Consider the following 13,230-nt stretch of genomic DNA (forward strand, 5'->3'; position numbering starts at 1 on the left):
GGCAGACTACTTAGAGATATTTATGATATTTTCTTTTCTCTGTAGGCTAGCAGAAATGGAGAACACCAATGGGACGTACCTGAATGATAGCATTTCTCCTAATGAGAGCATGTAAGTGTGCCATCTCTATAAAATTATGGAAAACTTTATATTGCATATGTGATTTCAGATCTGTCGTAAGATCTTAAAATTAAAATTCATAACACTGCTACACATTAGACAGTATTGCCAAACTAATGTCAAAAATCACATAAAGAATGCATATTTCAGTATTGTTTGTTTCAGGATTGCCACCATAAGCAACAACCCAATTATTCTCACCAGACTTTGTCCTGGTTGAAGTCATGGGCTTGAGCAAACATAGGCTTCTATCCAACAGAGTTCTATTGTCACTAAGTGTGATAGGTAAAGAACTGCAAGTGAGAATCATTCTATTGCTTCCTCTGGAGAATAATGTGCATTACTCATGGTACAATTGACTATCCAAGTGGCGTCCAAACTTTTTTCAAGGAGGCCCAGATTTGAGGAAGTGAAGGGCCGTGAGGGCTGACCAAAGGGCCAACCAAAGTTGTTGACCTTTTTTGAGAATTGAAGTTGTTGGGTTTTTTTTTAGGATTTTACCCCCCAGAAGATAAACTGCCTCAGGGGCCGGATTACATTGACCAGCGGGCCGCATTAGGCCCCCCCAAAATGGGCTTTGGAAATGGGCCTGTTATGCAGTGACCATTGACTATCAATCTTGGTGCTAAAACGTAGATACATAAGAGATACTCGGGTGTTCCTAATCAGACATCTGCAGGGCATTCTGTCCTGGTGTCAGTGAACACACATAGGGACAAAGGCAGAGTTTGCTGCTGCTATGCTACTCTCTACCACTAAACAAAGCAATGCTTTTAGTTTTTCCTGAAAAGCCCTTTAAAAATATTAAACATTATAATTGAATTATCAGCGTGGCTTACACTTCCAAAAACAAATTCTAAATGATTACCCACAAAATTGGAGAAAACCAGGTTTTTTTTATTATTTATGAATTGCTCTTTGCCATAGTAACTCAAAGCATAAAGACAAATTAAAATCCCAAATGGAAGCAACATTTTAATCTATGTACAACAAAAGTTAAGACTTCAGGCTTTGGAGGTGAACTTCAGGTTGAGCTACAAAAGTGGTTTGCTTGTTCAAACAATTCAGAGGTTCACATGAATGCAGAAATTCCAACTCCTGGGGGCCTAAGCCTTTTGGGGCCCCAAATATTTTGGGAGTGCCTCCAGTGTTCTAAAAAGTCAGGGCCAAGCACGGAGCCAAGCATGGCGAGATTTCCATGTCCAGCTCCTTCTCCTCCTCCTGCCATGGAGGGGAAGGAGGGGAAAGCAGCCCCCAGCCAATGGCGGCAGGAGGAGGAGGACCTGCCGGCCATTGAAGCCATGTTGTCGCCATGTTCCTGGCTCCTCCACCGTCCTGACACAATGTTGCCCTCCCCCATCTCCCTCACAAGTTGGCGCCTATGCATGAATGAGCTAATGGTTAAGCAATACATGTTCCCAGTTGGCTTTGCAGCACTTTTGCCTCTTTCTTATGTCCTCCTGCCTGCGGTATTCCCACAGATGTGTAAGCACAATGACCAGGTATAACTCTTCATGGATATAAGTGTTGTATTTCTGTCTTACTAGTTATTTTCTCCACAACTTAATCTTTATTGTGGTTTTATTTTAAAATAGCCACTGTAAAATTTCATATAACCTAGTAATAAAAGGTGCACAAAATTACAACCTTGCATAAAACTCTGTTAAACTAATTTTCACAACAAATGCAAAGCAAAAATAGAGGAGCTGGCTGTCATCCAAGACAATGCTTTAATAGTGGCTTATAGTGGCTTAACCTTGGTTACACATATGCAGTTTATTACGAAGGACACTAGGTTATTAGTTGCCAACACCTGCACAGAAACAACTGTTGCTCCCTTCTTGATTTCAAAATGCTTCACAGGTTGAATTTCTCTCTGCATGCATTTGTTAAAGTTGCAGATGCCTTGTGTTAAAAAGGTACCAGTCATAAATGCCACCTTGCAGAGGTGTCTTCAGCAGTGATTCAGTAACAGCCATACATACTGGCTCACTTATGAGCCAGATGAAAAGCCTTAGGGCAGTGGGACAAACGAAGGCATAAGGAAAACCTGGACATGACATTTGTAATTTCTGAATAGAATAGTATGCAGTGTTGGGGTGAAGAGGAACAGGAAAACAAAAACAAGTGAGGAAAAATTCACTTATACACAAGATCACATCATATTACACTGTATTCAAAGTGGAAGAATGAACTGCTCCTCTGGTGAAGTGCATGCCAGCTGTTCTGTATTTAGGCTATAGGAGACCGTAAATATCACTGGGAAGCTGGCGGCTCCCGAACATCCCTACCTAGACAATATTGTTGACCCAAGAGGTAGGAATCTTGACCTCCCAAACGGGTGTGCTAGGGGTCCTGGGATCTCAGTTTGGATAAGATTATCTTGACAGCAGCTGAAGATTTCATTCTAGCTATTTCCTATTGCTCATGCTCATCCATAACAAACTATCTACCTCTTTTCTCAGACAGATGGCACCAAGCAACTGATTTGACCACTTTGCTGATATGCCACTTTCCCCCTTCTGCCTAAATTTTAGCAGAATGTACCTAATAATATGTAAAAAAAATGGGACTTAACTGTTCTGTTGTAATCAGTTTAATACACTGAATTCTGAGTTTCTGCCACCAGCCGAGACAAACTCTGTGCTACTCTTTGATACATACGTTATCACAGCTCTCTGCCACTCTTGAGGACAAAATAAGCGGAGGGCAGTTTTCTAGATGGAAATGTGGGTCTGGTCTCTTTGCTTTGCTTTCTCTTGTTCTTAGCATTTTCCTTTTTTGCATTTTTAGAGACGATGAACATTTGTTAATCCAGCACTACTGCCAAAGTTTGAACCAAGAATCCCCACTCAGTCAACCGCGAAGCCCTGCACAAATTCTAATTTCCTTGGAGAGTGAAGAAAGAGGTGAACTGGAGAGAATTCTAGCAGACCTGGAGGAAGAAAACAGGTCAGATTTGTTTTGGTACTATTTCCATGCATCCACAGAATAAATTGTTCATGAGGTAGCATTTAAATCAACAAGCAGCAAATTGGAATGTAAGTTGCCTGGAAATTTGTCACATGCAGTTTTCTTCTTTATATTATGCGAGATAAAGTAGATGGTGTGTAAATCTATTTGTCATGCTTAATTTAAAATAAACATCTAAACCTAAAATGTGAAACATTTAAATTTAAAAATTAGATGGCAAATAAACCTATTTGTCATGTTTAATGCAGCAATGATAGAACATGACTTCTTGTTTCAGAAGGAATGTTTAAATCCTATAAAATCTGTGATTTTGGCCTAAAATTGCTACATAGTTGCATGTGCATTTGTTGCTATCTTCAGTCACATTTGTTAGATATGGTAGATGAATTATGCGTATGTGCCTCAATCAAAGCAGTTCTTTATCTTTCCCTGTACAATTGTGGACACACACCCCCTTTAAAGGAAAATAATAGAGATACCTGAAATGGTGGAACTTTGCTGTATGTAGCAGAGCTGTCCAAATCAAGATACACATTTTTCTTAGTGTCATGTCATCAGTGATGTTATCTGATCAAGCACCCTGACACTATATACATAGCAGAAACATTAGCAAATGTAGCACTGAAGAGATGTCGTTATCCTCTGCAGCCCAAAAGGGCATTTTTAGTCTTCGGAATAAGAATTGCCCATGCACAGCCTAATAATAAGCTTGTAATACATTCATTATATGTTGCCTTCAAATTGCACTGCTTTGTGAACTCAATCTATTATACCTGGTGCAAAAATCTTACAGTATTTATTCATAGCCTAGAGCAATAGCTCCCCAATTTCACTTGAGCCTTCAGCCACTTTTGTGATATGATGAGTAAATGTTAATGATGAAATTACTGCCAAGAACTGCACAATTGCTGCCTTCTGCACAATTGTTGCCATCATTTAATGCAATAGTGCAATTTTAAAACAATACTTTATGGGAGCTGCTTTCATTTAAGCTGTACAAAACTAAATAATAATAAACTGCACATTGAATAATGAAAAAACATCAAAGGAAAAAAGGCATTTGTAAGTCTCTTTGAGTCATTTCCATGAATAAAGCAACTGAATCATCATCAACGAGATCTGAGATATAGTACTTAGGTGGAAAAGTATAAGGCTGTTCTCCTGCTTACAAGGAATAGCAGAGAAAAAGATTTGGTACAGTACTCATAAAACCACACTGGAAATGTTATAAAAAGCGAAATAATATATATATATATATATATAAAGCCAAAGAAGTATTAATGTAAGCTGGGAGGGGGTAATATCCCCCTATTTATATACATCTCCATATTGGAAATCAAGTGCAATTACAAAGAAGCAAAACAAAAGCCCAGCCCTGGCCGTGAACTGAAATGATGGCTTAATACCTGTGGGCACCACAGTGCTCTCTCACATACTCCTTGGTGCCCATCAAGGCTCCTACCATTTACTATTTTAAAATTGCAGCTTTATTATTTTTCTTTTGGTTGAGGGTGTTGCCTGCTCTTTTTCCTGTGTTTTATTGAGGGGTGGGGAGGGGTGGGGGTAGGTAGGTGAATTTCCTGGTTTGGTGGGGGAGAGAGAATTCTGAGTATTGTCAGTTTCCCTTCAGTGACATGGGTATTTTGTGGTGCCCATGACAGTTTTTAAGACTTCAAAATATGCCCCAAGAGAGAGGCAGTTTTAGGGTAGCACGACCGGTTTGGCCACACTATGTGCCGTGCTGCAGGGGGCACCACAACAGTGCTGTAGATCACAGTGTGAGAGGTGGGAGGGTGCTGAGTTTTAGCATTGCTCAGTACACCGCTGATATTTGAGAGCCCAAAGTTGAACACTGCCCCAGATCCAAAATGGTTGGACAGCCTTGCCTACATTTTAGTGTGTTACACCTTGCTTAAGCATACAAGGCCCTGCAAAATGGTGTGGGGTAATTTTCTGAAATCAAATACAGTGGTACCTCGCAAGACGAATGCCTCGTAAGACGAAAAACTCGCAAGACGAAAGAGTTTTTCGGTTTTTGAGTTGCTTCGCAAGACGAATTTCCCTATGGCTTGCTTCGCAAGACAAAAACGTCTTGCGAGTTTGTTTCCTTTTTCTTAAAACCGTTAATACCCAGGGAATCCGTGCTTCGCAAGACGAAAAATTCGCAAGACGAAAAAACTCTCAGAACGAATTAATTTCGTCTTGCGAGGTACCACTGTAACATTTTTTTTAAAAAGTACCCTTCTAGCTACAAAACTAGTTCTATAAGCCAGGTTTGTACAATGTAACCTACTAGGCCCCTGTTTTTATTATTAAAGATTTTCTTGTTTTACAGAAGTATGTGTAATGTCTCTCGTATTTTTTCCATGTAACATTTTTACAAATCCGTTTCATTTGTTGAGACATTAGGGGGAGAGAAAAAAGGGGTGGAGGGGGGGGGAAGATGGGTGGGGGTGGGGTCGGGCGGCGATGTTTCTATTATGCTTAATGTATGTAGGGTTTGGTGTCAGCGTTGCTTGTGCTATTCACTTGTGTTCCTTTGGTGGTGAGAGTGGTTGGGGTTGGCCTAGGGTGTGGTTGTTTGTTTGTGATTGGCTATGGTGATCTTTGTTTTCATGTGTGAGTGCAGTGGGTGGGTGTTTTGGATCAGGTTAGCCATATTGATTTGTATGCTGTTGGTGGATTATTGTCATTGTCTTGTTGGGCTGTGTATGTGATAAAGGGGAACTAGGCTCCTGTTTTGATATCCCCTAACAGGTTGTGTAGGCCTGCTATAAATACTTGCAATCCTTGGCAATAAGTACAGTTGTTCATTTCCCATCATGAGTAATTACTTTCACAAGTAATTGTTGTATCACCACAGATGTTACTAACAGCTCATGAGTGGGATGTTTGCATTGCTCAGATTTCCAAGTTCCAGGTGTTACTGCAATTTCAGCTACGCAAGTTCATCCTTGCTTGTGGAATAGTTTTTATTCTTTTCTACTAGTCCTCTTAATAAGGTGTGGTAGTCTGGAGGCATCTCAGATTTATTATGCAGTGATATCACTTTGACTGCTAATAAAATCACCTAGCCCAGGTTGTAGTTTGGCAAGGTGGGTTTCAGGATATTGCTAGTTGCTGTGCACTTGCTCATTTTGAAAGGATTATACATTTATCTCCCTGCTCTCCTTTCTACATCTATATATTTTCAGAAGGGTTTGGGTTTTTTTAACACGCTAATTCTGACTGACATAAGCAATGCTCACTAGGTCTGTGTTTCTTTTTATCCGCTCACACTGGCTTAAGATTGCTCTCCAGAGCTTTGTGCAATATACTGAGAGAATTTATTTTTGTCTTCTAAGAGTCTGATACAGAAATATTCACCTAAGCAATGATTCTTTGGATGACTTCTTTTTCCTTAACTAGCACTTGGAATAAGGAAGATATTCCTAGTTATATTGTTTGATTATTCCTTCCAGCACTGAATAAGTGACCAATCCAAACATAAACAAGTTTGACTTTAATGATTTCATCAGACTGGAATCTAAACTTAAGAGTCCAATTTGTTGTAAACCATGTAGGCTTGGAATGCATAGGTTTTGAATAAATGCAAATGTCTTGTGCACTTATGAGAAACAAAAGAACAGGCCTTTTGAATTGAAAATTTAACCACGGCATTTTATAGTAATGCAATATAACAACTTTTCAACAACCTAAGACAGGAACTCTCATTTATCTCCAGTTCAAGAGTTGTATCAGCAAACTTTTTGTCCTGAAGTCCTTAAAAGGGATTGGACCCCAAATCTAATCTGCAAGATTAGGCAATAATGTCTGGCATTCCAGCTACAAAATGGAAAAGATGGTGCATTCATAAAGATGCTAAAGTCTCACTTCTTCCCCATTTTCAATAGAAACCTTCAAGCAGAATATGATCGATTAAAGCAGCAACATGATAACAAAGGACTGTCTCCACTGCCATCCCCACCTGAGATGATGCCCATTTCCCCCCAGAGTCCGCGAGATGCTGAACTCATTGCAGAAGCCAAGCTGCTTCGTCAGCACAAAGGCCGCCTAGAAGCCAGGATGCAAATCCTGGAGGATCACAATAAACAGCTGGAATCACAGCTGCATAGGTTGAGGCAGCTGCTGGAACAGGTGAGTTCTCAGTCTGTCCTAATCATGGCTTGAATATGGAAAAGCAAATGTATGACCACTTAACAAACATGGCTTGAACCTGACAGCAGCTTCAAGCTGTCTGTACATAGGTTGGTCTCTTTATTTAGTAACTTTTGTTTACACTGAATGTATCACAAATATAAATACAAACATGATGGCATTACTGCAGACTTTGGCTGCAATTCTGTTCTCTGTTACTTTGGGGAAAGTCTCATTAAACTCAGTGAGATTTACTGCTGAGTAAATCTGTACGGCAGAAGTGGACAACCTGTGGCCCTTTGGCTGCATACAGTCCTAGGCCTAATTTCATGCAGGTGAGGTGAGTCAAGAGGGAGAGGTGGCGAGTGAGAAGGTGGGGAGCCCAAACAGATAGGGGTGATGAAAGGCGGAGATGAGTTCAGATCTCTGTCAAGAGTGGTTTGTCCCTCCCATGGCAGCCTACTGGGCAGAGGTAAAAACAGAGTGGGGGGGGGTGCCCTATGCCTGCTGTATAGGATTGTAGTGTTGTAATTAGCCGACCCACTATCTGTAGGATAACTATTATATTACCTTCTGGTGTTTCAGCCTCAAGTGGATGCCAAGGTGAATGGTACAACTCAGTCTTCTCCTACCTCGTTACAGAGGTCAGATAGTAATCAGCCAATGCTTCTCCGTGTAGTTGGGAGTCAGACTTCAGAATCTATGGGTAAGATCATACAACTCAGACTATTTTTAAATGAGGATTGTTTGCCATTTATATTCAAATTTCATATTATATCAGTAGCTAACATGGATCCTTTTTCAGATAATCAGGATTTCTTGCACAGTATATGGTTACATGTTAACTGTTTTAGAGCATTCAGGGAACTTTTGGCTGTCCAAATGTTGGACTTCCATCAGCACTGTCAGCAGTGAGGGATGATGGGAGTTGTAGTTCAGCTACATCTGTAAAGTCAGATTCCCCATTTCTGTTGTAAGGGATCCCAATTTCTTTCTTAAATCTAGCATTCCTGTATGCGGGCATCACATTTTTCTTGGCACTCCAATGGCAACATGTTGCCAGAAAGAACAGTCATCATGTCTTCCTTTTATTCCATTCCACATGGAGTGTGACTACACAAAGCTCGCAGCCCTGTTGATTCAGTCTGTGATTTGACCACCACACTCTTGGCTGCCTTTTGTAGACTTCTTAAAACTCTATTTTATTACTCTGTGGAGTGTGCTTTCCTGAGTGTAAAAGAAAAATTCAAACACAGGAGTCTTCCTGTGGCCCTTAAATGGTGAATACAAGGAAGGCTACCCTGAGTTGCCACAGGAATGGCCAGCTGGGCATTCCTTAATGCACTCCACTCTCTGGCAAAGGGTCACACATTCCTCAACTTAAAAACAACAGTAACAAAGTACCACTACTTTTATCCCTTCACAAACTGAGACACCACAAAACCAGGTTTCTACCTTTTCATTTGAAAGAAATAGGCTATTCTGCTGCAGAAATTGGATTGGTATTAATGAAAGTATAACAAATGAAAAAAAAAATCCCACAAATAGCATTTTGGCTATTTTTATAGTTGTTCACTTAATGTAGCTGACAGCAGTGAAGTTAAATCATTTGACACGAGGTACACAAAAACAAGCTGAATTAATAAACAGGAGTTAAAATATTTGACCCTATTGTGGCAAGTAGGGCCATTGAGACTTGGATTGCTAGAAGATAATTCAATAAAAAATCCTCACTTACCTGCAGAACTTAACTACAAAACCTGGTTCAGTGTTGGTCTTTTGTTTTTCTGTTGCTTCAGCTATGAGGTACTTTTGCTGTAGAGTTTCTCTGAGGTGCTTTTATGGACCACTATGCCCTGGTAATTTCATATTTGGACTACTGCAGTACATTGTATGTGAGGCTGCATTGGACAATGGTCCAAAAACAAACATTTTATCTTCTTGTTGTGAACCGCCTTGAGAAATTTTATTGTATGTCAACCCATAAACACATCACATAAACAATGTATACTGCTAGTGCTCAGACAAATGGAATTCAGCAAGATATTTCTGGGAAAGCTATTCCCATCTGGTGTCTCATTTATAAGCATTTTTATTATGCATAATGGTTAGCCTTGGCTAAATAGTAATTCTGTTTAACATGATAGGTAATTAGATAGCTACTTTAGATGTTTGTATAAATATTATTATACCTGAGGATTTGAGAATGAACAGGGTGTTTCGCAGTAATTACAAGAAAATTACATTCATTTAGTTAGGAAGAATCTAGCACTATCTTTCTAATAAAAGCCCAGTGACCCTTTATTATTCAGTATATTACAACACAAATATTCTGATTGATCAATCAGTCATGTTTAAGGTGCCAAGAGATTCTGTATTGTGTATATTACAAAAGATTTACATACTGGGGCAAAGGGCAAAAATCCCAGCACAAATGGACCTGGTGACTGCCATATCTGGCTTGCTACCGAGGTGAGCAGCAGTTTTAGTCTCCTATCTGGGTCATGGGAAATCTTGCTAGCTTCTTCATTACAGAAAAACACGTATCCTTTTGTTATGGGTTACTGAAACAGCCACATGTTTATTGCTTATTTTCAGGTATGAGAGAAAAACTCTTTGACTGTGACATCTATAGGGAGCTGTAATTTGTCCTGGATCCTTGTGAACTGTATATGCAAGCTACCACAAAACACATGGTTCAGACAGATTCAGTTCACTAATTTTGTAATATAAGGCTTTCTATAAGGGGAACACCATGTTGGTAGGGTTCTGTCAATTAGTCTTAAGTGAAAGAATGCTCTTATGTGCTGCTGTTGTCCAAGGAGAGATGCAGAATGAGGGTACAGGTAGATTTCAAGCAGTTTATAAAGCTACAAAATCCTCTGAACAATAATTTGTTAACGCATTTGAAATTCAGACTTTATAATTGGGGGTGGAGAGCTTGTAGGCCATGTAGTCTAATTCCCTGCTCAGTGCAAGAAATCCAGAGCTAAAACAGTGCCAACAAGATGGCTGTACAGCCTCTGCTTGAAGACTCCATTATTGTTTCAATGTTTATATTTTAAGGTGTCTAGTTGAATTTTAATTTTAATAATTTTGTGAGTAGAGGTGAGCATACTTCCCTATCTTGATTTAGAATTGGCCGGGGTGGGGGGGTGGGGTTCTGAGATTTTTCTGTGAAAAGTCTTTTGAAATTTGGTAGCTGTGTTCCTCTTTTCCCTTTCGCAACCTTAGCTTGCAAGTGGAAGAGGATAGAAATTGGCAAGAGAGAAGGTTAGGAACAGGATAGGTCCGTTTTTTAAGTACCCACCAACAAAATAAAAACATCTGAGCATGCTCAAAAAGCCACATCACCACTTGGAACTCTGAAATAATTTGTCCTGACTTGGGCAAATAATATTACAGATTTTGAGGTTCTCATTGCTATTTTGATGCTCTGAAACAATGGGAAATAAAATATGGTTCCTCCGCCAGCCCACCTTCCCTGGTTTTCCTTCCCTAGTCAAGCTCTGGAAGGAAGCAGCAAAAGTGAAACCGACGTAAGAGAGGTCTGGGGGCACTAGATTTTGAGATGTTGGAAGTTTAGAGAAGACAAGTTTTGCTCAGTTCATAATCTGTGTACCTTTTTACGGTCTAAGCCTGTCTCAAATTCACTGCATGTAAGCTGCTTTGGCAGTTTTGGTTAAATGCTGGAAACTAATCTAAAATTAAACTTAAAGCAGTAATAAGAGGAAGACATTTGGTTCCCACATAATAAATGAACAACAGTAGCTGGGCTATAAATTACCATTCTGGAAAAACAATGAGCATCTGTGTTTCTGTAGGGATAAACAGATATATCCTGATACAGTACAGTTTCTTCTCAAAATCTGAATCAATGATCTTTAAGTCAAATTTGAAAAACAAAGAAATTATAAGCAAAAAATATTATGTTCCAGTCCCCTATTGTTTCTGTACTGAAATATTAGGAATTAGTTATTAATATGAGGTTTGCATCAGCATTTGGTATTCCTAAAAATGTTGAACATCTCTTAATGATAGCTTCAAGTGGTTCCTTTATTTTTGAGGATATATCTGAGGAAATCCAAAAAAGCAGGCACTAGTTACCAATTTCTTATTAATATAAGCATTAAGGTAAAGGTAAAGGTACCCCTGCCTGTACAGGCCAGTCGTGTCCGACTCTAGGGTTGTGCGCTCATCTCACTTAAGAGGCCGGGAGCCAGCTCTGTCCGGAGACACTTCCGGGTCACGTGGCCAGCGTGACGAAGCTGCTCTGGCGAGCCGGCACCAGCGCAACACACGGAAACGCCGTTTACCTTCCCGCTATAAAACGGTACCTATTTATCTACTTGCACTTAGGGGTACTTTCGAACTGCTAGGTGGGCAGGAGCTGGGACCGAAAGACGGGAGCTCACCCCGCCACGGGGATTCGAACCGCCGACCATACGATCGGCAAGTCCTAGGCACTGAGGTTTTACCCACAGCGCCACCCGCGTCCCTTAATATAAGCATTAGTCACTGCTTATTCATTTATTATGTTTCCAGTGATCTTATGCTCTTCATGAATCATGTTCAAAAAACATGATTTAAATCATGTTCAGGACATTGGGTTAAAAGAAGCTCAATCTTCCAATCAGCACCCTAGCTGAACTACTATCTGAGGCAATTTATTCTTTAGTCAGTGAATACTTGCACTGCTCTGTTTTGTTTCCAGTGGCCAAGTACTGTATGTGATACGTCACTGTTAACACTGGATTTTGCTGGCACAACAGTTGAATTAGTCCCGCCTTTATTGTTTTAAAAACAAATCTTCAAATTGCAGACTTATTCCTATTGACTGAATAGGTATGAGAATGCATGTGCATGTTATAGCTGCCTCATAATAGTTGCACCTGAGGTTGTCTCCATGCAGGTTGCTTGTCTGCAGCAGTTAAGAATGCTTTTTCTCCAAGCCATCACAAGCTGCCCAAAAGGGCAAAAAACAGAGGAAGCACTGAAATATGGCTGGTTTATGTGATGAGAGATATGATGGTTTCCATGTTGCACTTTCTGCCTTGGCAGGCGTTGGACTAGATTAGCTCTGATTCATAACACTTTCCTTGAATTTAACCAGTTAATCAACTTATTCTGAATTAACTATTTTGTGGTTTGCAAAAGTTAAAAGAATAGTCATACCTTATGTTTTACAAGCACTTCTATAATATCCAATATGTGAACTCTGTATAATAATAATAATAATAATAATAATAATAATAATAATAATAATTTATTTATACCCCGCCCTCCCCAGCCAAGGCCGGGCTCAGGGCGGCTAACAACCAATAATAAAAACAAGTTGACTGAATACAACTTAAAAACAAGAGTAAAATACAACATTAAAACAGTAAAATGCAGCCTCATCACAGGAGGAGAAAGGAAAAAAGAAAGAGAATCAAAGGGAATCAAATTGACTCCAAGCCAAAGGCCAGGCAGAGCAACTCTGTCTTACAGGCCCTGCAGATAGAAATCAGATCCTGCAGGGCCCTGGTCTCATGAGACAGAGCGTTCCACCAGGCCGGAGCCAGAGTTGAAAAGGCCCTGGCTCTGGTTGAAGCCAGTCTAACTTCCTTAGGGCCCAGGACCTCTAGGGTGTTGCTATTTACAGGTCCTCCATGGGGCATACCAGGAGATTTGGCAGTTTCCTTCTCTCAGTGTACAAATTAGCCAAAAAATTTGAGCAGCGGTAATGCTAAAATTCTAAGGGAAACCTACTGTGATATCTGAACTCTACATTTCTGCCCTGCTTTGTTATTGGGTCATAGAACTTATTCAAGGCTGCAAGTGTATTCTGCCATGTCAAACATTTCAAATGGCTTTTCAGAGTAAAAATGAATCTTTCTGCAGCTTTTATCTGATGCAATTAAGTTGTCAAAACTATTAATACTAATGCAGCTGCATATTTGTCAGCTCTGATTTACTTGGTTAGAAACACATTTCCTGTCTCGCCATATCACCATTGAA

The 13,230-nt window shown here is 39.9% G+C and overlaps 1 protein-coding gene across 12 annotated transcripts in view; it reads left to right on the top strand.

The window, feature by feature from the left end:
- The window catches only part of DMD (dystrophin), a 995,174-nt gene that overhangs the window by 967,656 nt on the left and 14,288 nt on the right, over nucleotides 1–13,230 (top strand). For 11 of the 12 annotated variants that reach the window (XM_053386964.1, XM_053386969.1, XM_053386966.1 and 8 more), the window contains 4 exons: nucleotides 46–111; nucleotides 2,914–3,072; nucleotides 6,987–7,230; nucleotides 7,816–7,936. In XM_053386964.1, coding sequence (XP_053242939.1) covers nucleotides 46–111; nucleotides 2,914–3,072; nucleotides 6,987–7,230; nucleotides 7,816–7,936 — 590 coding nt within the window. The remainder of the gene's footprint in view (nucleotides 1–45; nucleotides 112–2,913; nucleotides 3,073–6,986; nucleotides 7,231–7,815; nucleotides 7,937–13,230) is intronic. The other variant, XM_053386963.1, reaches the window with a different exon arrangement.

The sequence above is a fragment of the Podarcis raffonei genome, chromosome 4 (assembly GCF_027172205.1).
Source record: "Podarcis raffonei isolate rPodRaf1 chromosome 4, rPodRaf1.pri, whole genome shotgun sequence".
Classification (NCBI taxonomy): Eukaryota; Metazoa; Chordata; class Lepidosauria; order Squamata; family Lacertidae; genus Podarcis; species Podarcis raffonei.